At 44.9% G+C, this 23,222-nt stretch overlaps 11 protein-coding genes across 11 annotated transcripts; 7 read left to right on the top strand and 4 right to left on the bottom strand.

The window, feature by feature from the left end:
* Nucleotides 1-88: 88 nt before the first annotated feature.
* Nucleotides 89-1,687, top strand: LOC6500341 (protein RER1). The gene is given in 3 exon segments (XM_001952971.4): nt 89-536; nt 623-729; nt 794-1,687. Coding segments are annotated over 2 exon segments (777 nt in total). The 5' UTR covers nt 89-536; nt 623-660; the 3' UTR covers nt 1,502-1,687.
* A 510-nt stretch (nt 1,688-2,197) lies between these two features.
* LOC6500216 (3-ketodihydrosphingosine reductase) lies at nt 2,198-3,821 on the bottom strand. Its single transcript, XM_001952972.4, has 4 exons — nt 3,746-3,821; nt 3,460-3,683; nt 2,719-3,287; nt 2,198-2,664 (listed from the first exon to the last, which is right to left on the bottom strand). Exons 2-4 carry the CDS (start codon nt 3,674-3,676, stop codon nt 2,452-2,454), a joined length of 999 nt encoding a protein of 332 aa, XP_001953007.1. The 5' UTR covers nt 3,677-3,683; nt 3,746-3,821; the 3' UTR covers nt 2,198-2,451.
* A 20-nt stretch (nt 3,822-3,841) lies between these two features.
* On the top strand, nt 3,842-4,379 carry LOC6500342 (peptidyl-prolyl cis-trans isomerase NIMA-interacting 4). The gene is made up of 2 exons (XM_001952973.4): nt 3,842-3,984; nt 4,044-4,379. Exons 1-2 carry the CDS (start codon nt 3,909-3,911, stop codon nt 4,358-4,360), a joined length of 393 nt encoding a protein of 130 aa, XP_001953008.1. The 5' UTR covers nt 3,842-3,908; the 3' UTR covers nt 4,361-4,379.
* Nucleotides 4,364-6,858, bottom strand: LOC6500215 (probable glutamine--tRNA ligase). The gene has a single exon (XM_001952974.4). It carries the CDS (start codon nt 6,794-6,796, stop codon nt 4,454-4,456), a length of 2,343 nt encoding a protein of 780 aa, XP_001953009.1. The 5' UTR covers nt 6,797-6,858; the 3' UTR covers nt 4,364-4,453.
* Nucleotides 6,859-6,905: 47 nt separating this feature from the next.
* Nucleotides 6,906-8,858, top strand: LOC6500343 (serine/threonine-protein kinase rio2). The gene is made up of 4 exons (XM_001952975.4): nt 6,906-7,192; nt 7,247-7,625; nt 7,683-7,874; nt 7,933-8,858. Exons 1-4 carry the CDS (start codon nt 6,985-6,987, stop codon nt 8,789-8,791), a joined length of 1,638 nt encoding a protein of 545 aa, XP_001953010.2. The 5' UTR covers nt 6,906-6,984; the 3' UTR covers nt 8,792-8,858.
* Nucleotides 8,859-9,321: 463 nt separating this feature from the next.
* On the top strand, nt 9,322-10,855 carry LOC6500344. The gene is made up of 2 exons (XM_001952976.4): nt 9,322-10,431; nt 10,492-10,855. Exons 1-2 carry the CDS (start codon nt 9,375-9,377, stop codon nt 10,686-10,688), a joined length of 1,254 nt encoding a protein of 417 aa, XP_001953011.1. The 5' UTR covers nt 9,322-9,374; the 3' UTR covers nt 10,689-10,855.
* Nucleotides 10,856-11,223: 368 nt separating this feature from the next.
* LOC6500345 lies at nt 11,224-12,748 on the top strand. The gene is made up of 2 exons (XM_001952977.4): nt 11,224-12,302; nt 12,360-12,748. Exons 1-2 carry the CDS (start codon nt 11,249-11,251, stop codon nt 12,554-12,556), a joined length of 1,251 nt encoding a protein of 416 aa, XP_001953012.1. The 5' UTR covers nt 11,224-11,248; the 3' UTR covers nt 12,557-12,748.
* Nucleotides 12,749-13,643: 895 nt separating this feature from the next.
* Nucleotides 13,644-15,069, top strand: LOC6500346. The gene is made up of 2 exons (XM_001952978.4): nt 13,644-14,737; nt 14,804-15,069. Exons 1-2 carry the CDS (start codon nt 13,660-13,662, stop codon nt 14,998-15,000), a joined length of 1,275 nt encoding a protein of 424 aa, XP_001953013.1. The 5' UTR covers nt 13,644-13,659; the 3' UTR covers nt 15,001-15,069.
* A 642-nt stretch (nt 15,070-15,711) lies between these two features.
* LOC6500214 lies at nt 15,712-17,580 on the bottom strand. The gene is made up of 2 exons (XM_001952979.4): nt 16,150-17,580; nt 15,712-15,995 (listed from the first exon to the last, which is right to left on the bottom strand). The coding sequence occupies exons 1-2, from the start codon at nt 17,219-17,221 to the stop codon at nt 15,796-15,798; spliced, it is 1,272 nt and encodes a 423-aa protein (XP_001953014.1). The 5' UTR covers nt 17,222-17,580; the 3' UTR covers nt 15,712-15,795.
* Nucleotides 17,581-18,187: 607 nt separating this feature from the next.
* On the bottom strand, nt 18,188-19,684 carry LOC6500213. Its single transcript, XM_001952980.4, has 2 exons — nt 18,592-19,684; nt 18,188-18,527 (listed from the first exon to the last, which is right to left on the bottom strand). Exons 1-2 carry the CDS (start codon nt 19,631-19,633, stop codon nt 18,322-18,324), a joined length of 1,248 nt encoding a protein of 415 aa, XP_001953015.1. The 5' UTR covers nt 19,634-19,684; the 3' UTR covers nt 18,188-18,321.
* Nucleotides 19,685-21,622: 1,938 nt separating this feature from the next.
* On the top strand, nt 21,623-23,212 carry LOC6500347. Its single transcript, XM_001952981.4, has 2 exons — nt 21,623-22,791; nt 22,858-23,212. The coding sequence occupies exons 1-2, from the start codon at nt 21,678-21,680 to the stop codon at nt 23,055-23,057; spliced, it is 1,314 nt and encodes a 437-aa protein (XP_001953016.1). The 5' UTR covers nt 21,623-21,677; the 3' UTR covers nt 23,058-23,212.
* The last annotated feature ends 10 nt before the right edge of the window (nt 23,213-23,222 follow it).

Consider the following 23,222-nt stretch of genomic DNA (forward strand, 5'->3'; position numbering starts at 1 on the left):
AAAAGGGCGGCTAATGTTTTTTGCGATTTAGTAGTGCTGTGCAGCGGTTACAATAAAATCACTAAGATCTCTTTCAGCACTCAGTTTTGTTTTCCGTTTTACAATACTTATGCCGACTGAGCGTTTGCCAACACTAATCAGCATTCGATAATGACGTGGTGAACGGAAAAAGAACAATTGTAATTAAATTAATTCGAATTGCCGCATAGAAATCAAACAAGGACTTCCACAGAGAAGTTACACCATATTAGACAAAAGGGGGACAAGCAGGCGCCGAGAACATTTATTTCCTAATACTGCCAAGGGCAAAACTCACATTCTACCAGGAGGAAGAAGAAGAGCAAGACGCAAGCGAAGAAGACTATGAAAAATAATTAGCGGAGGGCTAGTTTGCTGGTTTTTGTTTTGTTAGACCGTTCTAGCTGCCTTGTCCTATATCTCGAAACTTGAAATCAATACACGTGTTCGGTGGGCAGGAAGGCCAGCGAATATAGGAATCGGCGGACAGGCAACGTCAAAACACAAGCATTTGAGAGGTATGACACGTTCTCAATTTGCAGCATAGGCACTTTGGAATTGAATATCTTTTATTGAAATTGAACATCTCTTCTGTGTCTTACAGTGTTTACCTTTTAATGAGGCGCTAGCAAAGCTAGAGATATGATGAACGAGGACAGCAGTTCCGCCAGCGGAGGCGGAGTCAAGAAGTTTTTTCAGCGGCTATCACAGGTGGGAGGAATTATCAGTTCACCAAAGTCCGACCAACTAATCCAATCTGTAACCCTCCTTGCAGACCTACCAATCAACCCTAGATCGCAGTACACCGCACACGAGACTGCGCTGGGTCTTTGCCGGCTTCCTTCTCCTGCTCTTCGTTCTGCGCATCTTCGTGTACCAGGGCTGGTATATTGTGTGCTATGCTCTGGGCATTTACCACCTAAACCTGTTCATCGCTTTTCTTACGCCGAAGATCGACCCAGAATTCGATCCCTATGCGCAGGATGATGAAGACGAAGGTCCCAATCTACCAACGCGCAGCAACGAGGAATTCCGACCCTTCATCCGCCGCCTGCCCGAGTTTAAATTTTGGTTATCGGTGACCAAGAGTACGGCCATCGGGTTGATTTGCACGTTTTTCGACTTCTTCAATGTGCCTGTCTTCTGGCCCATTCTAGTGATGTACTTCATTACGCTGTTCTGCATCACGATGAAGCGCCAAATTAAGCATATGATCAAGTACAAGTACTTGCCTTTTACGCGCAACAAGCCGCGTTATCAGCGGGTAAATGATCCGGCGCCGGGATCGGTTGGATCTGCGGGAGCCGTGCCGAAGTGACAATTAGCCGCACAGACGCCGGAAAAGGAGGGGGAAGCTGCAGCACCGCCTCCTGCCGCAACTAACGATAGCGCAGCGACCAAGGATGTGGGGTCGCCAACAGTGGGTGGAGGAGCTTCGTCGTCCATCAAACCACCGCAAATAATAGCAATCGAGGACTACTAGGGAATGCTGCTACTGAAAACCCCGAAATTGAACCAGAAACAGATCCAAGCGAGTTTTAGCTTGAAATCGCATATTATTTTCGTTTTCGGTTTGTGTAGCATTTTTCTTTTCACTGTTGTGTTGTCGTACGGCGTCTTGTGCAAAATACCTTGTTTACGTATAAAACTTAATGCTTGTTTAACCATATATTATATTTATTTACAATGCCTTACGCCTATTGTGAATCCCAAACGATACTAAAGGTTAGAAGATCAGCTCTAATTTAAACGTCATCCTAAACCTATCATAATTTTACAATTCTCTATCCAAAAAGTTAGGATTATTTACTGTATTGAAAACCAATAATTTTTGATTAGATGCTATAACAGGATATGTCTGAATAAATATACAAAAATGTATATTTTGCATTATAATTATACAAATTTTTGTTAGCGTTAACTATACAAAATGTTAAAAGGCGAAAGAAAACTGAAACTATAGGAAGTGTATACTGGGTGCGTCTTATAAATAAAGGAGACAGAAAAAACCAAACAATCTAAACCCTAATTATTGAAGTTTGACCCATTTGTGTACCATGGACACGTAATTTGGTTTTCTTTTTATCTAATCGCGTTTGAGCTCACTCTAGCCAACGTAGAATTTATTGGAGAACTCTTAGATATGAAACCACTTTTGATAACGGAAACAATCGTCATGTAAGTTTAATCTTTCAACGAATTGGTTAACAAAAGAAACAGTTTTTATTTAAATTAAGCAGTACAAGATGAGGACAAGAATATGGATATAGGGGCATATTGATCCTCCACAACATGGGGACGTAAATTATTAAAATAATGCAATCAATAATAAATGCGCGTTTTTATGCGTGGAATTACTGCGAATAACAACAACGCGTATGCATAATGCGACAATCAACATGTGGATTAAGGTACGCAGCGCTTTAAATACTGCTATTCCGAAGTTGACTTGGTTTTGTCCTCGCGGGCGCATTTCCGGATTATGCTATTAAAGTATTTGTGCAAGCCGTAGCTGAACAGGCGCAGTGGACCAATAGCGATGGAGTGCAGAAGATTCGTGAAAAAGCCATCCCACGGCAACAAACCTCCGCCTAATGTGGTGATTAGCCAGCTCTCGGCTCCTACAGTTGAGGTGAAGTTCCCTTTCTACAATCAAAAGTGATAAGCCATGAACATGGAAAAGGCACAGCAATCACTTACCAATGCGTCCTTGAGAATGGCTCTGGCCATGACTTCAGGCTCAATTAGACCGCCTCCACCAGAAATGATTTTCGTTTCTCGCGGCTTAGATTTTTCCTCCTCTTCGAATCCCGGCGTATTCGTGTCGCAGGGCATGGCTAATGTCACGCTGACTCCGTGTTCCCTTGACTCCATGGCTATCGTCTCAGCCATGGCGCGAAGTGCATACTTTGTGGCTGAATATGGGCCGTAGCCAAAGATGCCAAACATGGCAGCTTGTGAAGCAGTAATCACAATGATTCCCTCTCCCGCCTTTTTCATCTTGGGCAGCACATACCGAGTGCAGTTGTAGGTGCCAAAGAAGTTGACGTTCATTAGCTTGTGCACATCCTGCACGGACACCTCCTCGAATACTCCGCAAATGGCCATGCCGGCGCAGTTTATTAGAGTATAGATGGGTCCGAAACCCTCCTCGATCTCCTCCAGCACTTGGGCTACTCGATCATAGTCGCCTCCGATGTCAAGACTTCGGTATTGGAACTTTTGATCCGGTCTCTGTCGAATCACCTCCATCAGAGCCACTGCTCCACCTTATTAAACATGAAAGGATTAGTGAATGATAAATACATTTGAACCGTTTTTTAGAGTTGGAAGCACCCTTGACGAAAACGTTCTGTTCGCACTTAAGGTACATACCAATAGCCATATACTGATACCATTTTAAAGGTTGGGCTTCCTACTCCAAAAACAAAAATGACTCACTCAACATTTTCTCATCCCGGGCTATCACCGTCACATTGGCACCCTTCATGGCACACTCTACCGCCAAGCAGAGGCCAATTCCCTTCGATCCACCGGTTACCACTACATGGCGTCCAACAATGCTCTTAGGCCGCTTGCCCATCACGAATACGTAGACCAAGTAATGAACCAGTCCGGCAATTGCCACGCATAGAACTATTTCCCAGCTGATTTCCATGGGTAAACTAGGAGAGTGCGATTATTCCAATGGACAGCCTTTAATCTGTTTGGGGTGGTGGGCGGTTACCTGTCCGAACTGATTAGAAAGTGCAGCAGCAGTGTGACCAGTCCGCAAGAGTAAAGTTATACAAAATCGCTGAACATTCTATGGACAGGTTGGCATCTCTTGACTAACACATGTGTCCTAAAGCAGCTCCGAATTTATTGTTTATTTAAATTATTTATAAAAAATGCCACCTAAGAAAGATGCCAAGGGCGGTAAAGATGCGGGAAAAGGAGGCAAAAAGCCCGCCGCGGAAGACAAATGTAAGTTTTGGATGAAAGCCGTCAACGGCAAAGCTTAACAAAGACCTTTGTTGGAGCAGCTGCCGGCAAGGAGAAAAAGGGAGGCAACGCAGTGAAAGTGCGCCACATCCTGTGCGAGAAGCAGGGCAAGATTACCGAAGCAATGGAGAAGCTGAAGGCCGGCCAGAAGTTTCCGGAAGTTGCTGCCGCCTACAGCGAGGACAAGGCTCGACAGGGAGGCGATCTCGGCTGGCAGATTCGTGGGGCTATGGTTGGCCCGTTCCAGGATGCAGCTTTCGCCCTGCCCATCTCTACCGTCAACAACCCCGTGTATACAGACCCTCCGATCAAGACTAAGTTTGGCTACCACATCATAATGGTGGAAGGAAAGAAATAGATCTGATTTTATAAACCAATTTTTATTGCGACATATCGCTCTTTTCGTTTTGTTTATGAGTGGATTCCTAGATATTGTTGGAGTGCTCGGCAATCATTTTTTTCCGGCGTCTTCCTTAAGGCCAACAGTGCGGTTGAAGACTATGCGGTCCTTAGTGGTATCTGGGTCCACGGAGAAAAATCCAATCCTTTCGAACTGGAACTTGTCGTAGACCTTCGCCTGCCGCAGCGATTGATCTGCGAACGCTCTCACTACAGTCATGGACTGGTCGCTGATGTCGCTGAGGAAGCCGCCGGGCACCTCATTAGGGTCCTCAGGATTCTTGTGCTTGAACAGCTGGTCGTAAAGTCGAACTTCCAGTGGAATTGGCTGCGACACCCATTGCACAAATGCTTTGGGTTTTTCCGCCTGTTCGGCGGATTGGCTTGAGCAGATGAGTTCCACGACATCACCGGTTGCAGGATCCGTAACGATTTCGTCTACAGAGATTACCAGACCTGCGTGTCGGAGGCCCACAGATTGCTTAGGGGCCAATCGGCGATAGCCTTTTTCGGGTTCCAATTTAAAATCTCCACGCTCGATATACACCACCTTGTCCAGAGTAATCTTGTGTGAGCCTTGCTGCGGGTTCTGAGGGAAATCAGGCACATCCAACTGCACGGGCGACTTGTGCGGGAAGTTCTTGATGGTGACTTTCAGGGGTTCCAGTACAACTAGACGGCGTGGCGCCGTGATGTTGAGTACATCTCGAACTGCTGCCTCTAGCATAGCTGGGTCTACGGCTATTTGGGCTCCAGTGACTCCCATCTGGGCGCAGAAGTTATTGATAGCCTCCGGGGGGAAGCCCCTTCTCCGCAGAGCAGTCAGAGTAAAGAGCCTGGGATCATCCCAGTCGTGGACAATCTGTTCCGTAATTAACTTTGCTATCTTCCTCTTCGACACCAGAGCGTAGTTCATGTTCAGTCGACCGTATTCCCACTGCACAGGGCAGTAGATACCCAGGGCATTGCAAAGCCAGTAGTAGGAGGATCTCCTTGACTGGAATTCCTTGGTGCACAGTGAATGGGTAATGTCCTCCAGGGAGTCGCACAGACAATGCGTGTAGTCATAGGTGGGATAAATGCACCAGGCGGTACCGGTACGATGATGCGGGATGAACTTGATGCGATAGGCCACCGGATCCACTTTTCCCTCCTCCAGAGTCAGGTTGAGTCGCAAAGTGGCCGCTCCCTCGTCAATCTTACCCCGCTTCATATCTTCGAACAGTTGCAGGGACTCGGCAATGGGACGTTCGCGCCAAGGGCTGGGTGGAGGGTTGAAGCCCTTCAGTTCTTCGGCCTTCTGGTGGCAGACGTACGCCAATCCCTTCTTAATGAGAAGCACAGCCCATTCATACAGCTGCTGGAAGTTGTCTGAAGAGTATGTTATCTTATAGGGCTTGTAGCCCAGCCATTCGACCATCTCCCGAATCGCTACAAAGAATTTTTCCTCCTCCTTCTCCGGATTAGTGTCGTCGTAGCGCAAATAACAGACGCCGTCGTGAGCAGCTGCATAGCCAAAATTGATATTGATCGCCTTGGCGTGCCCAATGTGCAAGATTCCATTGGGTTCCGGGGGAAAGCGAGTATGCACCTGACCGCCAGTTCTCTTAAGGTGCTCCTTGAGCAGTTTCTCCGTGTGCTCGGTGACCACGTAGCCATCAGTTTTGAAGTTCTCCCCGGGCGCATGAAAGTGAACCTTGGTCTTCATTAGTTCCGCAATCGTGGTGGCCCCATCGGAGGTAGCTTCAACCGTTGCAGACGGTTGAGCAGCCTCCGGCTTTGGCTTGGCCTGCGCCTTGGGCTTCTCGTTTTGCTTGGGCGGAGGCTTAAGATCCGCCTCCGTTTTGGGACCCAACAAGTCAAATATCTCCACATCTATAGCTGCCTTGACCGACTTCGCATCTGCCCACTTCAGCTCACTTCTTACGTCCTGCAGAATCTTGAAGGAGTTGAAATGGTACCGCTGTTGCAGCAGAATCTCCTTGTAGCTGGCCTTGATCTTGGACTGCACGGCGCGTTCGATCTCCTCAGAGGTGACGACTACACCCACTCCGCACTCCTTGTCCAGCTCTTGAAGGTCAATGCTTGCCTTTAATTTTTGTCCGCACTTAAGCACGTACTCCAGAGCGGCGTCGACTCGCTGTGTATTGTCCAGCTTGCGCTCCACAATGTAGCGCACCAGAAGAGGCAGGTGCTCCGCTGTCTGCGGTTTCAACTTCGAAGCCAAGTGGTAAATAAGCATGCCGGTCCCATCTCCTAAGGCTGTCCCCGCACCCACTTCCGCCAGCGCCAGCTGAAGATTTTTCGTCACGTTGGCATTCTTAAGGGTCTCCTTGGCCTTCTGCTCGCTCATGCCGAGCTCCTGGAACCGGGCTATCAAATCCTCGCCTGCCATGTCCTCGTTTTTTAGTCAATCCAGATGATGAGCAATCCAGTGGGACTGCATTCGATAAGTTCAGGAATCCCGAATGGTGTTCGGCGAATAAAAGAAACCTATCGATAACACCATTGTTTTGTTTCATCTCTCTTTCTTCCGCACGTGTAAAACGAAAACATTTCCCAAAACGCAGAAACAGCTAAAATATGGGAAAACTCAACGTGACGGTGCTCAGATACCTTTCCAAGGAGGATTTTCGGGTCCTTACAGCCATCGAGATGGGCATGAAAAACCACGAATTGGTGCCAGGCCCGCTCGCAGCTGCCATTGCCAATCTCAAGACAGGTGGAGTCCACAAACTGCTCAAGGAACTGTGCAAGCACAAACTTCTTTCCTACGAGAGGGGCAAAAAATGTAAGTAGCCTAGCCATGAAAAGATCCCAATAAATTAAGTTAAATCTGACGCAGATGATGGCTACCGGCTAACCAACACCGGCTACGATTATCTGGCCCTTAAATCGCTCACCTTGAGGGGATCTGTCAGTTCCTTTGGCAACCAGATTGGCATTGGCAAGGAATCCAACATCTACGTGGTGGCCGATGAGGAAGGCACTCCCATTTGCCTAAAACTTCATCGTCTGGGGCGAACTTGCTTCAGGAATGTGAAGTCCAAGCGTGACTACCATGGTCGTCGGCACAAAGCTTCCTGGCTGTATTTGTCTCGCATCTCGGCCACCCGTGAGTTTGCCTACATGTCCGCATTGTATGACCGCGGATTCCCAGTTCCCAAACCCATCGATTTCAACCGGCATTGCGTACTTATGGAACTCGTTAACGGATGGCCTATGTAAGATTTGTATTATTTGCGCCTAATTACTGATCTTATGTTATAATTCTTCGAAAGGACCCAAGTTCACGAGGTTTTAGACGCTCCACAGGTCTACGATGACCTTATGAATCTAATTGTCCGCCTGGGGAATTCAGGCGTCATTCATGGCGATTTCAATGAGTTCAATTTAATGCTTACGGATGCCGGGAAACCAATCTTGATTGATTTTCCACAAATGATGTCTACCTCGCATGAGAATGCTGAATTGTAGGTGTTGTCGGTATCTTTCGAATATACTCTTTAATTATCTTTTTTTAACCATTAGCTTCTTTGAACGAGATGTCACTTGTGTGCGAGAAATGTTCCGTCGAAAGTTTGGCTACGAAAGCGAAGATTACCCAAAGTTTAGTGACCTGGTGCGCGAAGATGATTTGGATGCTGAAGTCCATTGCACTGGCTACGGTTTTACAAAGGAAATGGAGCAAGATCTACTGCAAGAGTATGGCATGGTCGAACAAAATGAGAACGAAGATGAGGAGGCTGATGAGGCACAGGAACCGCCCGAACTTGTTCCCGCTGCTGCTGATGCAGAAATAGACGAGTGCCGCCGCCAGGTGGAAAACGAAGTTTTCTACAGCGAGAACAAGCGAACACAGAAATCTGATGAAGCGGTGCGTCGCTATATAGAATCGTGCACTCAGTATTTGGGCAATCTTGCAGTGGGTCCCGAGGTTCCCGATCAGACATTACCTCCAAAGACGGAAGATACAGATCAGACATTACCTCAAAAGAGCGAAGGTATAGAAAACAAAGCAATCCCAGAGGCGGGGGAACCACTTGCATCTGATTCCGCTATTTTAGATGAATCCAAATCTATAAGTTCCAACGATCTGGATACCGACGAAGTTCCCGAATTGGTGGACTTGGACCCCAATTCTCGCATGTACCGCCTCAAAATGGTCGAGCAGCTGTTGAATGATGCACGGAGCCAACGTTCCTACTCCACCACAACAAGCACCATTGCTCAATCCGTGATCACCGACCGTATAAGACGCAATATGGACATTAAAGAGAAACGGGAGCAACGCAAGAAGTGCGTGGCGAAGGGAGAAGCCAGTGCTGTGCATCGCCATCGCAAGGACAATAAGGATGTGGTAAAGGAGTATGCCGGTTGGGATTTCTAGAGCAAATTCAACGTAGTGATATGTATCTTTTAAATAAAACAGAAAAATATCTAATACGTCATCTTAAGCATTCAGCTTATTTTTCAAGAAAAAAAATATAAGAACTAAAAAATCCAAATGAAAGGTGGGTCAATCTAATGAAATCCCAGACAAACAATGTCGCCATTATTCTGTCGTCACGTTTTTATTAAAATTCTAGACGTATCTTGAAAGAGATGCTTCTTGTTCATATGTAAATGTTTCGCAGCTCTTTAGTCACTTGTTAGTTATAATAATATTTCTTTTACTTTTTTACAATAACCAGTTGTTGGCTTTTATCTGAAGAAAATATCTTTTAATGGGTTGGCCCCTTGGCTCCGCCAAGATTAATTTTCCTAGGTCATATAAGTAACTGAGATAGATGCCGGGTATTATCTTGAGAATTTTACCCATATAAGGAAATTATTCAATTGCCGTCCATGACGAAGCAACTTGACGCGAGATCATTATTATCACCGCGTACCCCTTCGTAACTCATATATAAGAGCTGCGCCCCTGCCTAACAGATATCACAATCAGAAACCCCTAGTGGATCAAGATCGCCATGCCAGATGAGAGCTCCCACCCGGCGCCGAAATGGCTCACCCGTGAATACGTCCAAGAGAAGCTGCGCGCGTACTTTAAGGACCAGTCGCTCGACCTAGAGAATTTGGAGGTCAAGCCAGCCATTCCCAATGGTGAGAACTATGCCAGTGTGATGACTCGAATCAATGTGGAGTACACCACAAAGGGTTCGAAGGGCAAGCTTTCTACCAACTTCCTGTTGAAGACTACGTTCGCCGACAAGGATCCAGCCGCCCACGTTCTGGTTCACTATGGCATCTACACCCGCGAGATGGATATGTACGAGAAGATTCTGCCTCAGCTGGCGCATATTATTAGGTCGGATCTCAACGATCCGAGAAAGCTTTTCGCCGGCACTGTCAACGTGGATCGCGAGAGAGACTCGATTATCTTTGAGGATCTGTCGCTGGAGAACTACAAGGTAGTCTGCCGTCTCAAAAAGCTGGACCTGGTGCACACTCATCTGGCGTTAGAAAAACTGGCTAGTTTCCATGCGGCGGCTGCTGCTCTTGCAAGTCGACAGCCGGGAATCTTTGAAAAGGACTACGATCGTGGTTTCTTCAATAAATTCGTCCGAGGCTATCAGCCCATAATGAGGAATTTGTTGCAGGCTCTATCCCGGTCCCTGGAATTAGATCGCGATCTGAAGGAGCGTTACCAGGCCAAAATTGATCGCCTTGTGGAGTTTGTAATGGACTACGGGGAACGGTCGACTTCTATAAGCCCAGGGGACTTCGTAACCCTTTGCCACGGTGATCTTTGGACCACTAATTTGATGTTCCAGCACGATGACCAGGGACATCCAACTAACTCCATCTTTATCGACTTTCAGTTTAGTGTGTGGAACTCCCCAGCCATCGATCTTCACTACTTCTTCTCCACCTCGATACATGAAAACCTGCGCCTAGAGAAACAGGCCGAGTTGGTGCAATTCTACTTCTACAAGCTGGTGGAGGCCTTGAAAAAAGTCAAGTACTCCGGTCAAGTTCCCAGTTTATTTGAGTTCCAACAACAATTTAGAGCCAGAGCCTTCTATGGTGAGTAAAGGCCTTTCCACTTGTATGGTATCTCAGGCTTTAATAAGCTTTACTTTTCAGCCGTTTTTTCCTCGCTGATCTTCGAGCCAACTATGGTGTATAATGGCAAGGAGGAGGCGTCCATGGAACAGATTCTGTCCACTTCGGAAAAGGGAATTCGGTTCAAGGATTCGGTTTATCAGGCACCGGAGATTCTGGAGAAAATGAAAGATACGCTTCCCTTCCTTGATCAGTTGGGTTTATTAGATGAAATGTGAAATCTGTTTTCTAACTAGTTAAAATTGATTTGGGATTATATATATGTGAAATTTTATATTAAATTATATATGTTATCATTTAAAAAATTAACGATATCATTTGATTTTACATGTTCGGGGGTAGAGGATTATTTTAATTTAAATTTGTTTTAAAAGACACAAAAAAGTAATAAGAGAGCTTAAAAGAGTTTGGGTAGTTTGGGTCCATATTAAACTTAACTTTCGCAGTACATTAAAATTTTTATCTAGAACTGTTATTTTCTTAATCACCGACATACTGAAAAAGATAATTTTAAGAAGCAGTGAGTCTAAATGATGATTACTAGACTAATTAGTACGAAGAGTAGTTGATTTATAAAAGTCAAGGCAGTCTGGGGCTGTTGACTCGGTACATCAGATATTTGCCTTAGATTTGGTGCAATTTAATGCACTGGCATTAACTAGCAGTATCTAGTTTAATTTATTTTGATTGTAAAAACCCCTTGCAATTTTATAAAAGCTTCCCCCTTCAAGAAAAAAATTCACAAATAATGCATATTGGCACCAGATAGGAGGTGGAAATGGCAGTGGAAGCATCGTCGGAGCCAGTGTGGCTTACAAAAAACTGGCTGGAGCAAAAGCTGCGTCTTTATTTCAAAAATGAGTCCCTCGAACTGGATAAACTGGAGATCAGACCAGCAGTGCCCAAGGGTGAGAACTATGCGAGTGTGATGAACCGCATCAAGGTTGAGTTCTCCACCAAGGATTCGGCGAAAAAGAATACCATTACATTCCTGGCGAAATCCACATTCTCCGACAAAGATCCTGCTTCAGATCTGCTCTCCGACTATGGAATCTACACCAGGGAAATGGATATGTATGAGAAGATCCTGCCCTATCTGGCGGAATTGGTGCAAAAGGAACTTGGCGACTCCAAGAAGTTGTTCGCCGGGACCGTCAGTGTGGATCGGGAAAAGAACTGCATCATCTTTGAGGACCTCTCGCTGGAACAGTACAAGGTGGTCTCTCGCCTGGACAAGTTGGATTTGAAGCACACTCACCTTCTCCTGGATAGGCTGGCCACCTTTCATGCAGCAGCTGCCGTTTTGGCCGAGCGCAGACCAGGGATCTTTGAGAGGAACTACGATCGTGGCTTTTTTAATAAACACACCCGTGGCTATGAAACCACAATGAAAAATCTCCTGCAGGCTCTGTCGCGCTCCCTGGAGCTTAATCCGGACCTGAAGCAGCGTTACCAGGCCAAGATAAATCACCTGATAGATCATGTAATGGATTACGGAGAGAAATCGACATCAGTAAACCCAAATGACTTTGTTACTCTATGTCATGGTGACCTTTGGACTACGAATGTGATGTTCCAGTATGACGAACAAGGGCATCCCAACAACGTCATCCTAATTGACTTTCAATTCAGCGTCTGGAATTCTCCAGCCATTGATCTGCACTACTTGTTCTCCACAGCCATTCAAGAAAATCTTCGCTGGAATCGGCAGCCTGAGTTGGTCCAGTTTTATTACTACAAGCTAAAGGACTACCTCACGATGCTCAACTATTCCGCCCATATCCCGAGTTTGTTTGACTTCCAAAAGCAATTCCAGAATAGGGCGTTTTATGGTTTGTAATATATTATTTTTAAATCTGACAATTATAATTTTTTCTTTATGATTTTAGCCGTATTTTCCTCACTGATTTTCGAGCCCTGCATGCTTTATACTGGCAAGGAAAAGGCTTCCATCGAACAGGGTTTATCTGATTCCGAAAGTGGTCTACGGTTCCGAAACTCTGTATACGAGGCACAGCACATTCAGGATAAGCTGCCTCTCGTCCTGCCGTTTTTGGATCAATTAGGCTTGCTGGATGAAATGTAAAATTTCTTGGAGTGTCCCATTAAACTAATTAAACCGATTAAACAAGTTTGGTCCAAAAGCAAACAAAATTCCTTTGAAAAACCTGACTAGTACTTATTATCGTACATGAGGAATAATATGATTAGCGTACTTGTATTAAATACTTGAAAATAAATAAAATAGAAACCACAGGCCTTTACATTGAAATAATAATTTTCAATTGAAAATATCTGCGTTTTGCTGGGTAGTACTTAGCCCCTGGGGAGTTAAAGAAGTCCCCTTAAGTGAATTGTGTTTAGAAAGTGAAAGGACACCTTATGATGTATCCTTCCTAATAGTAATTTCTGCTACATAGTTGTTTTTTTCCTTTTACCCTATGTCCACCCTTAGAGATTATCTCCACTATTAGTCGGAGGAAACAAGGACTAAAGTTTTAATCCTTTATTTTAAAAATTTTTACATATGAGGTTTGAAAAATATTATGTAAATGGATGTGGCGTTAGAATAATCGAGCTTGAAGTTTAACAAAGATTCCTTACTCTAAAAATACAGGGTTTTATACTATATAAGCCTATTCTTTTTATCGTGCTAATTGCGTATTTACATTGTTGTAAAATTGGTTCAATTGTTTTCGCAGTCTTTGGTAAATATTTGTATTTATTTAGCAAATAAGAAAGCCGACAGTTCTAGGAAATGCCCTTAACACTATCTGAATGGGCCTGTGAGCCGTAGAGGTATGGAAAGGGTATGGGAGGTGTTTCGGGCAAGAGTGGCTTTTATTTGATTCGAAATAATAGCAGCTAGTCTATTTTGAGGTTCGAGTGTGGTAGAGTAAACCAGCAATCTTCCAGCTGCTCTCCCCTATAGAATCCTAGTTGCTGGGCTAGTCAAATACGCAGTATTTAACTCTTGCAGTATTGGACTAGGTCAAGTCATAAAATAGGAAGTGCAACGCAATAAACACGTGGATTCGCGGCTAGACCGGCAAGTAGTTCGAGTGTTGGCGATTGGCAAACAAGCGCCGGAGCCAGACGCGATATATTATACTATATGCTATACTCTACGAACCCTGGGACCTATAAAAACCGAGCCATCAGGGGAACAAGCCACAGAAACTAATCACCATGCCTAAGGAAAGCAGCCACAAAATCCATCCAGCGCCAGCTTGGCTCACCACGGACTGCGTCCAGGATAAGCTGCGCTCCTTCTTCCAGAAAAAGTCTCTTCGTCTGGAGAAACTGAACAGCAGCCCTGCCATTGGCAAGGGAGAGAACTTTGGCAGCGTTCTGACTCGCATCAATGTCGAGTTTGCCACCAAGGAGGACTCGAAGCAGGCCGAGGAGAAGGAGTCCACCACCTTCCTAGTGAAGACGACTTTCGCCAACAAGGATCCGGCCGCAGACGTCTTGAAGCACTATGGTGTCTATACTCGTGAGATGGATATGTACGAGAAGGTGCTGCCCCAGATGACGGATCTTCTCAGGAATGAGCTTAAGGATTCAAGGAAATTCTTCGCTGGTACCATCAACGTGGATAGATCAAGGAACTCTATAATCTTTGAGGATTTGGCGCTGGAGCACTACAAGATGGCTTCTCGAAAAAAGAAACTCGACCTGGAGCACACCCATCTGATGCTGGAAAAGATGGCCAGTTTCCATGCGGCCGGGGCGGTGCTCGCCGAGCGCCAGCCCGGAATCTTCGAGCGGAACTACGACCGAGGATTCTTTAATCAGCATACCAGGGCCTACGGACCCATCATGACCAATTTGATGGAGGCCCTGTCCCGATCTCTTAACGATGACGAGGAGATGCGCGAGAAGTACCAGGCCAAGCTAGATCGGCTGGTGAAGCATCTGATGGACTATGGCGAGCGCACCACCTCCATTAATCCAGGGGACTTTTTGACCCTGGCGCATGGCGACCTATGGATTAACAACTTTATGTTCCAGTACGACGAAATGGGTCATCCCACCAACGCGGTCCTAATCGACTTCCAGTTCAGTGTCTGGAACTCCCCGGCCATTGATCTGCACTACTTCTTCTCCACCTCTGTGCAGGACAACCTCCGATTGGAGAATCAGCCGGAACTGGTACAGTTTTATTACTACAGGCTGGTGGAGGCCTTAAGGAAGCTCAAGTTCGCTGGTCATATTCCCAGCCTGTTTGAGTTCCAGCTACAGTTCCGCACAAAAGGTTTCTATGGTGAGTGACACATATTTTTAATTTTTATGTAGCTACAGATTGACAATTTATTTTAATTATTTCCAGCTGTTTTCTGTTCCTTGATCTTCGAGCCTGTGATGCAGTACGAAGGTGCCGAGGAGCCTTCTCTGGAGCAGTGCCTGTCCAATTCCGAGAGCGGAATCCGCTTTAAGGATTCGGTCTATGAATCAGAGGCTGTAAAAAGAAAACTGCGCATTACCCTTCCCTTCCTAGACCACCTCGGACTGCTCGATGAAATGTGATGTCCATAAGTTTTTATATATTCTAAGTAATTGTATGCAAGTATAAATAAAGTCTGTAGCTCAAGTGAATATATGGGTTGTTTCTTTTAAAACTTTACCATTTAGGGTTCTCAGTGATTTGCTGTTCAACTTGAAATAATCAAAATTGCATTGACAACAGTTGATTTTATTGAACCTTATCCTTTACCGTTTCAATTGATTAGAGCCATAACTGACCATTCAATGAAGACGGTGTTGTTCCCACCTGATAACTAGGTGTATCAGTTAATTGTTCAATTCAACGCCAAGTTGTTAATTTTTAAGCAAACACTACTAAGGTTCCAGCTGATACCAATTACAGGCCCTCACCCATTGTGAAATCAGAATAGAAGGCACAATACTCGTCGGGAAAGATAACACTTCGAAAAGTCGCGAAAATTGGGTAAAGCTGTAAAAAATAGAGCCCTCACACAGGGCCCTCACATATTTTCTGATAAGCACAAAAATAAACAATGAGTTTATATCTTAGAGCTATGTTTATATAGTTGGCATGACAGTTAATTTTTAGAAACACGTGCTAAAAAACCTTTTTTTGACGTTACTTTTCTGAATTTTAACTGAGTGAAAATTTAAAAAACCTCATTTCAAATCAATATATTGTATGTACATTACATAAATTACTAATAATACGCAGTATATAAAAATAAAAGGGATTGAAAACACTTTTTAAACTATTTTTGGTGTCTTTTTTATTTACAATTTCTTTAAAATATTCTAAAACAAGATAACAATTTGCGAGATCCAGCATCTGTCCTGTCAGTCGGTAACTTCCAGCAGGCCGCTTCGATCGAAACGTGGCAACAAGTATTTTAGATTCTCCCGTAGCGACTTGTTGTTGTACAACAGCTTTCGGAACCGTCGGCCCCGTTCATCCTCCTTCATCAGGGCATGGAAATCTGCATCAGTGGTCTCACCATTCGTCAATATAGCGGCGCAGGTCAATGAGGCAGTCACGGCTGTTAGAATAAAGGCGTGAAATGTTAGTTAAACATACTAACAAAGTACAACTAAAGGAACAAAGTTTTGTATATTTAATATTCTACTGCATACTTCCGAACCCGCAAATTAGTCCGTAGAACTTAAACCCTGATCCCAAAGCTATGCACTCACCAAAGAACTTTCCCTTCTCCAGCTGCAACACGAAGTCCCTCAGAGTGGGAGTGTAGCCTCCAAATTTAAGATCCTTGAGAGTCTCCACGAGTACCGTGTGGTAATACTGAATCAGGGCATCCTGCTGCTCGAAACGCACTTCCCTTTGCAGCGACGTATTGAAAAAGTAGTGCAGATCCACCGCCGGAGGGGACCAGCTGCAGAACTGGAAATCGATCAGTTTTAGGTCCAGGGGTTCCTTCTTCTCCCCGTACACTAGCATCATGTTGTTCACCCAGAAGTCACCGTGCACCAGGGTGTTGAACCCCTCCGGCTGGGGATCATAGACTCGGGTCGTATACTCCATTACTTTCTCCCGCAGAGCCCTCAGCTTCCGGGCATAGTTCTCACCTAGCTCTGGAGTTTCTGCAGCAAAATCAGCTGCCACACCGACCAAGTTCTCGAAGAAAGGGGCGAAGCCTTTGGTGTGGCGGTTAAAAATGCCATGATCCAGCTTGGTGAGAAGACCGGGCTGGCGTTCGTTCAGAGCGGCAGACGCTGCGTGCATCTTTGCCAACTTGCGCAGACTGAGCCTGGCGTGCTCCAAGTCGAGTCCTGCCAGGCGATCGGCCAGGACGTGCTTGGTAATAGCCAGGTCTTCGAAGATAATGGCGTCATGCTCGTAGTCCACGTGCAGTGTCTTGGCAAAGACTTGCTCCGGCTGGCGGGTTTCCTCAATAAGGGCACTCAGCTGGGGCAGGATCTTGTCGTACATGAGCATCTCGGTGGTGCTGACTTGGTAGCCGGAGAAAATCTCCGAAGCGAACGGATCGTTCTCGTAGGTGGTTTTCACAATGTAGTACCCCACTTCGGGTGTCTTGGCTCCGGCATTTAAATATAGAACCTTCACACGGGTCATTACACTTGCGTAGTTGTCGCCCTTGGCGGTTGCCGGTTTGATCTCCAGCTCCGTGATCCTCAGTCCAGGGTCCTTTTTCTGGACTCTCAAGATAGGTTCCAGGTAGGCCTCATCGAGCCAAACTGGCGCCGGATGGAAGTCTTTCGTGGAATCTACTTTACCCTGCTCCACCATGATGCGAGATGTGTTCCGGTTCTGTTTCTGGATGAATTTTCCCGGGGTCCGCTCAATTTATACCTCTGGCACCAGCGCAATCTCGGTGACGGTGACAGATCCACATTATGGTAGCCGTAAAGCAGTCCGACTCAGACAACTACGTAGTACCTACGTGGGGCTCCGCCGGAGAGTGGCGGGTATCTAAAGCCGGATAGATAAAGGAATTCAGCTCAGAGTTCTGGCGTTTAAGATAACAGGGGTTCTCGGATTACGTTTAATCAGCAAGATCGGGGACCGGTCCAGTAAATGGTAGGTGTGTCCATATATCAAGAGTGTATCAAGTGATGTAAGCGTGCCCGTCGTAAATCTCCCGCCTCTCGCTGACGTGGCTCTAAATGATCGCTCTCAGCGTCTCGCCTTTAAAAATTAATAAGCTTCTCCACCCACAAATCCATCTGTTCGTTTGCATAATAAACGAGGGACATTAATAGAACTCATTGTAGTTCACTTGTGGGCTTTGACAGCTTCTAGTGCAAAGTGCATTGTTCCATTTCACATGGATTCCTCACTTCGGAAAGTGCCAGAAGATGAAAATCTTCAAGCCCATCAAAGGCGTGACAACAATTGCAATGCCAGATAAAAGTTTATTTAAAATTTGCAAATATTTATCTCCTTCTTTATAAATATAATTAAAATTAGTAACTTCTAAGCATAGCATACATTTGGGCACATAATGGTTTTCAGAGACCTTAATTTCACAGATTCATAATAAGGAAGAAAACCAACTAAACCCGATTTTGCCTACTTTTGGGCCAATTCTCCAATGAAATGAAATTTTCGGTCAAGACATGGTTTTTTTAAAGACAGCCGTGTTTGCTCTCTTCTGTTAAAAAGGTTTTTCATCTGCCTTCTTCTGTTAAAAAAGGCTCCTGCTACGGCTGTTATTTAAGCTAATCTTTTACCTTAAACACCTTGAAGTCGATGTACGCTGTATATTTAAAGTTTATTTCCACAAAGATACCTTGTGCTGACAACAAAACATTTAATTGCATTAGGATCTAACTAACAAAATATGTACAATATGACTGTTAAGGCTACAGAGGATCGCGGGATCGTTCTCAACAGGCCTGGTCAACTTCCAATAAGCCCTTCTGGTCGAAGTACGGTACAAGGGCATGCAGGTTTTGTTGCACGATGGGGTTGTGGTACAAGCGGTTCTTGAATCGAATACCCCTTTCGTCGTCATTCATTAGGGCATTGAAACAGGCATCAGTAGGATCTTGGCTGATCATCACGGGTTGCACCACAACTGCCGAGTGCATGGCTGAAATCGGAAAACAAATATGTTGACAGGTTGGGATTCATGAACATAGGACACAAATACTAACCAAAGAATCGTTTCTGCTCCACTTGAAGCTTGAAACTATGCAGACTGGGAATAGGATTCTCTTGGTAGTCCAGCTTCTCCAGCGTTTCACTGAAGATACTGTGGTAGAACTGGAACAGGTTACTCTGCTGCTCCCGGCGCAAGGGCTCCTTGAGGGAGGTGTTGAAGAAATGGTGCAAATCGATGCAGGGTGATCCCCAGAAGGAGTACTGAAAGTCAATCAGCAGTACGTCCACGGGGCGGCCTGTTTCAGGGTCGTACTTGAACATTACGTTGTTGGTCCATACATCTCCATGGGCCAGGACATTCACCTGACCAGCTTGTGGGGCGAAGCACTCGCGACCGATGTCCATGTAGTGGGGCGCCAGGGCAAACAGTTTCTTGCTGTATTCCGCGAGCTTGGGCACCTGGCTCATCCACCTGGCAGCCGCCAGAAGGCCTCCCACAAAGTATCCTTTGTAAGCGTTTGTATAGCGGTTGAAGAAGCCCCGATCGAATCCTTCTAAACTGCCCTTTTGGCGCTCGTTCAAAACCGCTGAAGCGGCGTGGAACTTGGCCAACTTTCGCAGTATTAGGTGGGTGTGCTCTATGTTAAGTCGACGCACCCGATCCGCCATCACGTAGCCCTCCACCGACAAGTCCTCAAAAATAATTGCCATTCGCTCCCGATCCACATATATGGCAGTGGGAAAAATCCTCTCCGCATCGCCGATCTCGTCCAGAAGGTCCTTGATTTTGGGAAGCACTTCCTGGTAGATGGTCATTTCTCGATTGTAAATGTCGTAGGGAGCCATTAGTTCCTGGGTCAGCTCATCGTCATCGATTTCCGTCTTAACAATGAGGTTTATAAGCTGCTCGGTCTTGTTTCGATTGGAAAGCGCAAAGGTCACTCGGGCCCGGGTCAGCACTCCTCCATAGTTTTCCCCGGGTCCCAGAGCAGGATTTATTTCCAGGTTGGCTATCGCCAGCCCATCATCCTGGAAGTGGCAGCGCAGGGCGTGCTCGATATAAGCGTGGGTGAGCCACTCGGGAGCTGCAGCCATATTCCGAAATTTTACTTGAATTTTTCTAAGCGAATAATACTTTCGCTCTATTTGCACGGTTGCTTTTATACTAATCTTGGTTAAGTAAGCGTTTAAAAAGGCAGTGTGGATGCACTTGGAGAAAATGATGTGAGTGCAACGAATCGTGTGGAATTTTCATGGAAAATAGACGATGCAGAATCGCATGCTTTCAAACTAAGTCTTGATAATGAGGTCGGAAATGAACATTTTTCAAAAAATAATATCGGGTTGTTTTAGTTTTAATCATGTTGCATCATTTTTGATCATATTTTTTCCCGTGTAGATGCAATTGCAGGTATCTTTTGTTCCTATCTAGACCTCGAATGACGCCTTTAACTTTTATATCCGGGCAAACGTTTTGAGAGATAGCACTCTCCAACTATTTGCCCGCGGATTAGCTGAGCTTCATTTGGCAACAGGTCGAAAAAGAGGGTAACGTGTGCCAAGCAGCGAGTAGATATGTACAGAGATTTTGAAGATTTATAAATATTATTTAAATATAAGCGAAGTGAATGGCAAATTAATAGGAAGGAAATACTAGCTTCTGGGAGGTGACTCTAGGAGGCTGCTTAAAATTTGTTGCGACTTATCACGCGGCACCTCATCCACTGCCATAATTTTAATGATTGACAGCGCTCGTCGTAGTCTAACAATTGAGGCTTCTGCTCATTTATCATTGCCCCAATGAAGAGCACTTTATCTCATAGCGTCAGGATTGCATTGTTACCCAGTTACTTTTCCCTGGACTGTTTGCCCAGACTTCCTTAGTAACTCTTTCAATATTTGCCTAGGCTGTAAACCATTGAGACATTTCTTTTTGACAATGTTTGCCTTAAAAGTTGCAGATTTACAATATAAATTATTTGGGGCTTACACTACATTTTGCTAATTTGTAATTAGTAACAACTATAATATTGGATCAGACTAGAGGTGTCCATCTCTGGTGTGGAAATATTTTATTTGTAAAGAGCTTCTAAGCCCTTTTTCTTTACAGGACCTTATCAATTATTTGATTAACACCATTTTAGTAATATTTTTAGGAGTACTATACACACATGCTAGCTTTAAAAATCAGCTGTTTTGTTAATGGGAAACTTTTACTTTTTTGTTTAAGGACCTATAAAATGACAATGAAGTTTAAACCATTGAGAAAATAGTTTAAATACTCATATTTACCTAGACAAAGTAAACTAATTTTATCAGCTAATACCGGCCAATGTTTAGTGGTTAAATACAATAAAAAATACAAGGGAGCAGTTTAATTCTGTATTGCTTTGTAATGAGAAATATCAGTTTTTTCTTATATTTAAGTTATTTTTGATAAGTTCTTAGAAAAAAATTTTAAAATACAGTAGAGAGGTACAATATAGCTTAATAATGTATGGTATTTTTAAAATTTGTTCTTATGTATGTATATTTTCAAAATGTTCAAAATAATTTTCAGACTTTTTGAAGAAAAAAAGTTCTAAATGAATATAATTTAAAAAACAACTCCGAACTTATCACTCAAAAACAGTATATTTTTCGTATATCCCTCAGATTTTTCGCAGCGTTTGACGTTAGCAGCCGTTCTGACATATCACACCCCGTAGGGATGATTTAGCTGTGAACCCATTTAAGAGCCCGTGTGTACTGAATGTATAATTACTCAAAAAAATTGAAAAATAAACACTTGTGCAGCCCTAAACCCACAACAAGTGCTATATAGATTAATGAGGGCTGGTGGCTTTCGACAAACTCAAACAAAACGCAACTTAGGCGGTAGCCTCTAGAGAGGTAAAGATTTCGGGGGGCCTCTTAGAACGAGAGGCCCATAAAGAGGGGGGTAATCTGAGGCTTCTTCCGCCGTATTTGCATTTTCAGCACTCGTTCACAGTTGTAGTATCTGCGATTTTATGGTAATATAAATCACTTTCTCAGATGGGAACTGTTTGGCTTGCCCAGCAGTTCGCATAAAAGCGGCAGCCTCTCGCATTTCGAGCACAATTGCGGTTGAAAAGTCTTCCAGATCAGTTTTCTCACCATGTCGGTTTCAGATCTAATCAGTGCCTTTGATGCTATTCCCAAGATCCAAGCCGTGACTCCCGATGTCCCTGCTTCGGTTATCCTGGATGCCCCCGAGTGGCTCACAGAAGGTTATCTGCAGAATACCTTACGAAAGTACTACAGCGATCAGCGGCTTAGGATCGACTGGGTGAAGGTGAATCCAGCCCTGGGCAAGGGTGAAAACTACGGCGGTGTCCTGACGCGGGTCAAAGCTCAGTTCACCAGGAGCGATGGAACTTCCCAACTGGGCCACTATATCGTAAAATCCACCTTTGAGGGAGACGAATTCGCCCAGAACACTATGGAGCCGTACGACATCTTCAACCGGGAAATGGAAATCTATGAGAAGGTCCTTCCCAAGCAAAAGGCTCTTCTTCTGGAGATCGGTGACACCGAGCAGATCTTCGCCGAAACCATGGCTGTAGATATGCCGAACTCGGCCCTGATATTCGAAGATCTGAATGCTAGGGGTTTCGTGATGCCCGATCGCCTCGCTGGGCTCAACCTTAAACTGGCTCGCATAGTGCTCCGTAAAATGGCAAAAATGCACGCTACTTCGGCGGTCCTCAACCAAAGAGAGAACCATTGCCTGGAGACCTACGATCGGGGCTTCTTCAATCGCTACACAGAAAACTACGCTCCAGCCTTCGTGGGAATGTTTGAGGCTGCCACTCGGCGGGTGGCCCAGTGGCCTGGATTTGAGGCTACTGCTGAAAAGATGAAGTCCCTTGTGCCCATGTACATGGAGCTTGGTAAACGGATCTTTGACATCAGCCCAGGCCATATTAGTGTCCTGGCCCACGGCGATCTCTGGACCAACAACGTCTTGGTCAAATACGACAAGGACTCAGGGGAGCCAGAAGATGTGATTATTATTGATTTCCAGTACGTCGCCTGGGGATCTCCCGCCATCGACCTCTTTTACTTTATGAACTCCTCCTTGGAGTTCGAGCTCCATCGGGATCAGCAGGAGCAGTTGATAGCGTTCTACTTCGGAATATTTTCGGACACCTTGAGGAGGCTGCAGTATCAGGAGACCATTCCCAGCTTGCACCAGTTCCATCAGCAGCTCCACCAAAAAAAGTTCTATGGTTAGTTTCTGGCTTTTATAAGTGTATCTATTTCGAGATTAACATTTAAATGTTTCCTTTTTGCAGCGGCTCACGTTTCTATGTCCGTGTTTGGAATTCATCGAAATGTGGAAACCGAAAACGCAGATTTTAATGCTCTGATGGAGACCAATCAGCGAGCAATTAACTTCAAGAATGCCTGCTACCAGAATCCGATTACTTCAAGGGTCCTGCGGGAGCTCCTTCCTGTATATGAGGCCGAGGGCTTGCTGGACGCCGATCAGTAATTCCTTATCAAAAATATTTATGTAGCACAATTATAGTCAGAAGTATAATAGCCCCTTAGTTAATTCTTATTAGATTAAGTATGTTCATGTATTCACACCTGTATAATCCATTTAAAATTCTCACTTTTCTCTGAATATAGTGATTATAATAATCAGTTTAAAAGA

This window comes from Drosophila ananassae, chromosome 2L (assembly GCF_017639315.1).
Source record: "Drosophila ananassae strain 14024-0371.13 chromosome 2L, ASM1763931v2, whole genome shotgun sequence".
NCBI lineage: Eukaryota > Metazoa > Arthropoda > Insecta > Diptera > Drosophilidae > Drosophila > Drosophila ananassae.

Excerpts from the sequence above, each read along its gene's own strand:
- LOC6500216 (XM_001952972.4), bottom strand. The coding sequence starts at position 3,676 with ATGGAAATCAGCTGGGAAATAGTTCTATGCGTGGCAATTGCCGGACTG. Across the intron at positions 3,288-3,459 it reads CCGGGATGAGAAAATGTTGA|GTGGAGCAGTGGCTCTGATG; the intron begins GTGAGTCATTTT and ends ATGTTTAATAAG. Across the intron at positions 2,665-2,718 it reads CCATTCTCAAGGACGCATTG|AAAGGGAACTTCACCTCAAC; the intron begins GTAAGTGATTGC and ends TTTTGATTGTAG.
- LOC6500342 (XM_001952973.4), top strand. The coding sequence starts at position 3,909 with ATGCCACCTAAGAAAGATGCCAAGGGCGGTAAAGATGCGGGAAAAGGA. Across the intron at positions 3,985-4,043 it reads GCCCGCCGCGGAAGACAAAT|CTGCCGGCAAGGAGAAAAAG; the intron begins GTAAGTTTTGGA and ends TTGTTGGAGCAG.
- LOC6500215 (XM_001952974.4), bottom strand. The coding sequence starts at position 6,796 with ATGGCAGGCGAGGATTTGATAGCCCGGTTCCAGGAGCTCGGCATGAGC.
- LOC6500343 (XM_001952975.4), top strand. The coding sequence starts at position 6,985 with ATGGGAAAACTCAACGTGACGGTGCTCAGATACCTTTCCAAGGAGGAT. Across the intron at positions 7,193-7,246 it reads CTACGAGAGGGGCAAAAAAT|ATGATGGCTACCGGCTAACC; the intron begins GTAAGTAGCCTA and ends AATCTGACGCAG. Across the intron at positions 7,626-7,682 it reads CTCGTTAACGGATGGCCTAT|GACCCAAGTTCACGAGGTTT; the intron begins GTAAGATTTGTA and ends ATTCTTCGAAAG.
- LOC6500344 (XM_001952976.4), top strand. The coding sequence starts at position 9,375 with ATGCCAGATGAGAGCTCCCACCCGGCGCCGAAATGGCTCACCCGTGAA. Across the intron at positions 10,432-10,491 it reads TAGAGCCAGAGCCTTCTATG|CCGTTTTTTCCTCGCTGATC; the intron begins GTGAGTAAAGGC and ends TTTACTTTTCAG.
- LOC6500345 (XM_001952977.4), top strand. The coding sequence starts at position 11,249 with ATGGCAGTGGAAGCATCGTCGGAGCCAGTGTGGCTTACAAAAAACTGG. Across the intron at positions 12,303-12,359 it reads CCAGAATAGGGCGTTTTATG|CCGTATTTTCCTCACTGATT; the intron begins GTTTGTAATATA and ends TTATGATTTTAG.
- LOC6500346 (XM_001952978.4), top strand. The coding sequence starts at position 13,660 with ATGCCTAAGGAAAGCAGCCACAAAATCCATCCAGCGCCAGCTTGGCTC. Across the intron at positions 14,738-14,803 it reads CCGCACAAAAGGTTTCTATG|CTGTTTTCTGTTCCTTGATC; the intron begins GTGAGTGACACA and ends AATTATTTCCAG.
- LOC6500214 (XM_001952979.4), bottom strand. The coding sequence starts at position 17,221 with ATGGTGGAGCAGGGTAAAGTAGATTCCACGAAAGACTTCCATCCGGCG. Across the intron at positions 15,996-16,149 it reads GGAGAAGGGAAAGTTCTTTG|CCGTGACTGCCTCATTGACC; the intron begins GTGAGTGCATAG and ends TTATTCTAACAG.
- LOC6500213 (XM_001952980.4), bottom strand. The coding sequence starts at position 19,633 with ATGGCTGCAGCTCCCGAGTGGCTCACCCACGCTTATATCGAGCACGCC. Across the intron at positions 18,528-18,591 it reads GGAGCAGAAACGATTCTTTG|CCATGCACTCGGCAGTTGTG; the intron begins GTTAGTATTTGT and ends TTCCGATTTCAG.
- LOC6500347 (XM_001952981.4), top strand. The coding sequence starts at position 21,678 with ATGTCGGTTTCAGATCTAATCAGTGCCTTTGATGCTATTCCCAAGATC. Across the intron at positions 22,792-22,857 it reads CCACCAAAAAAAGTTCTATG|CGGCTCACGTTTCTATGTCC; the intron begins GTTAGTTTCTGG and ends TCCTTTTTGCAG.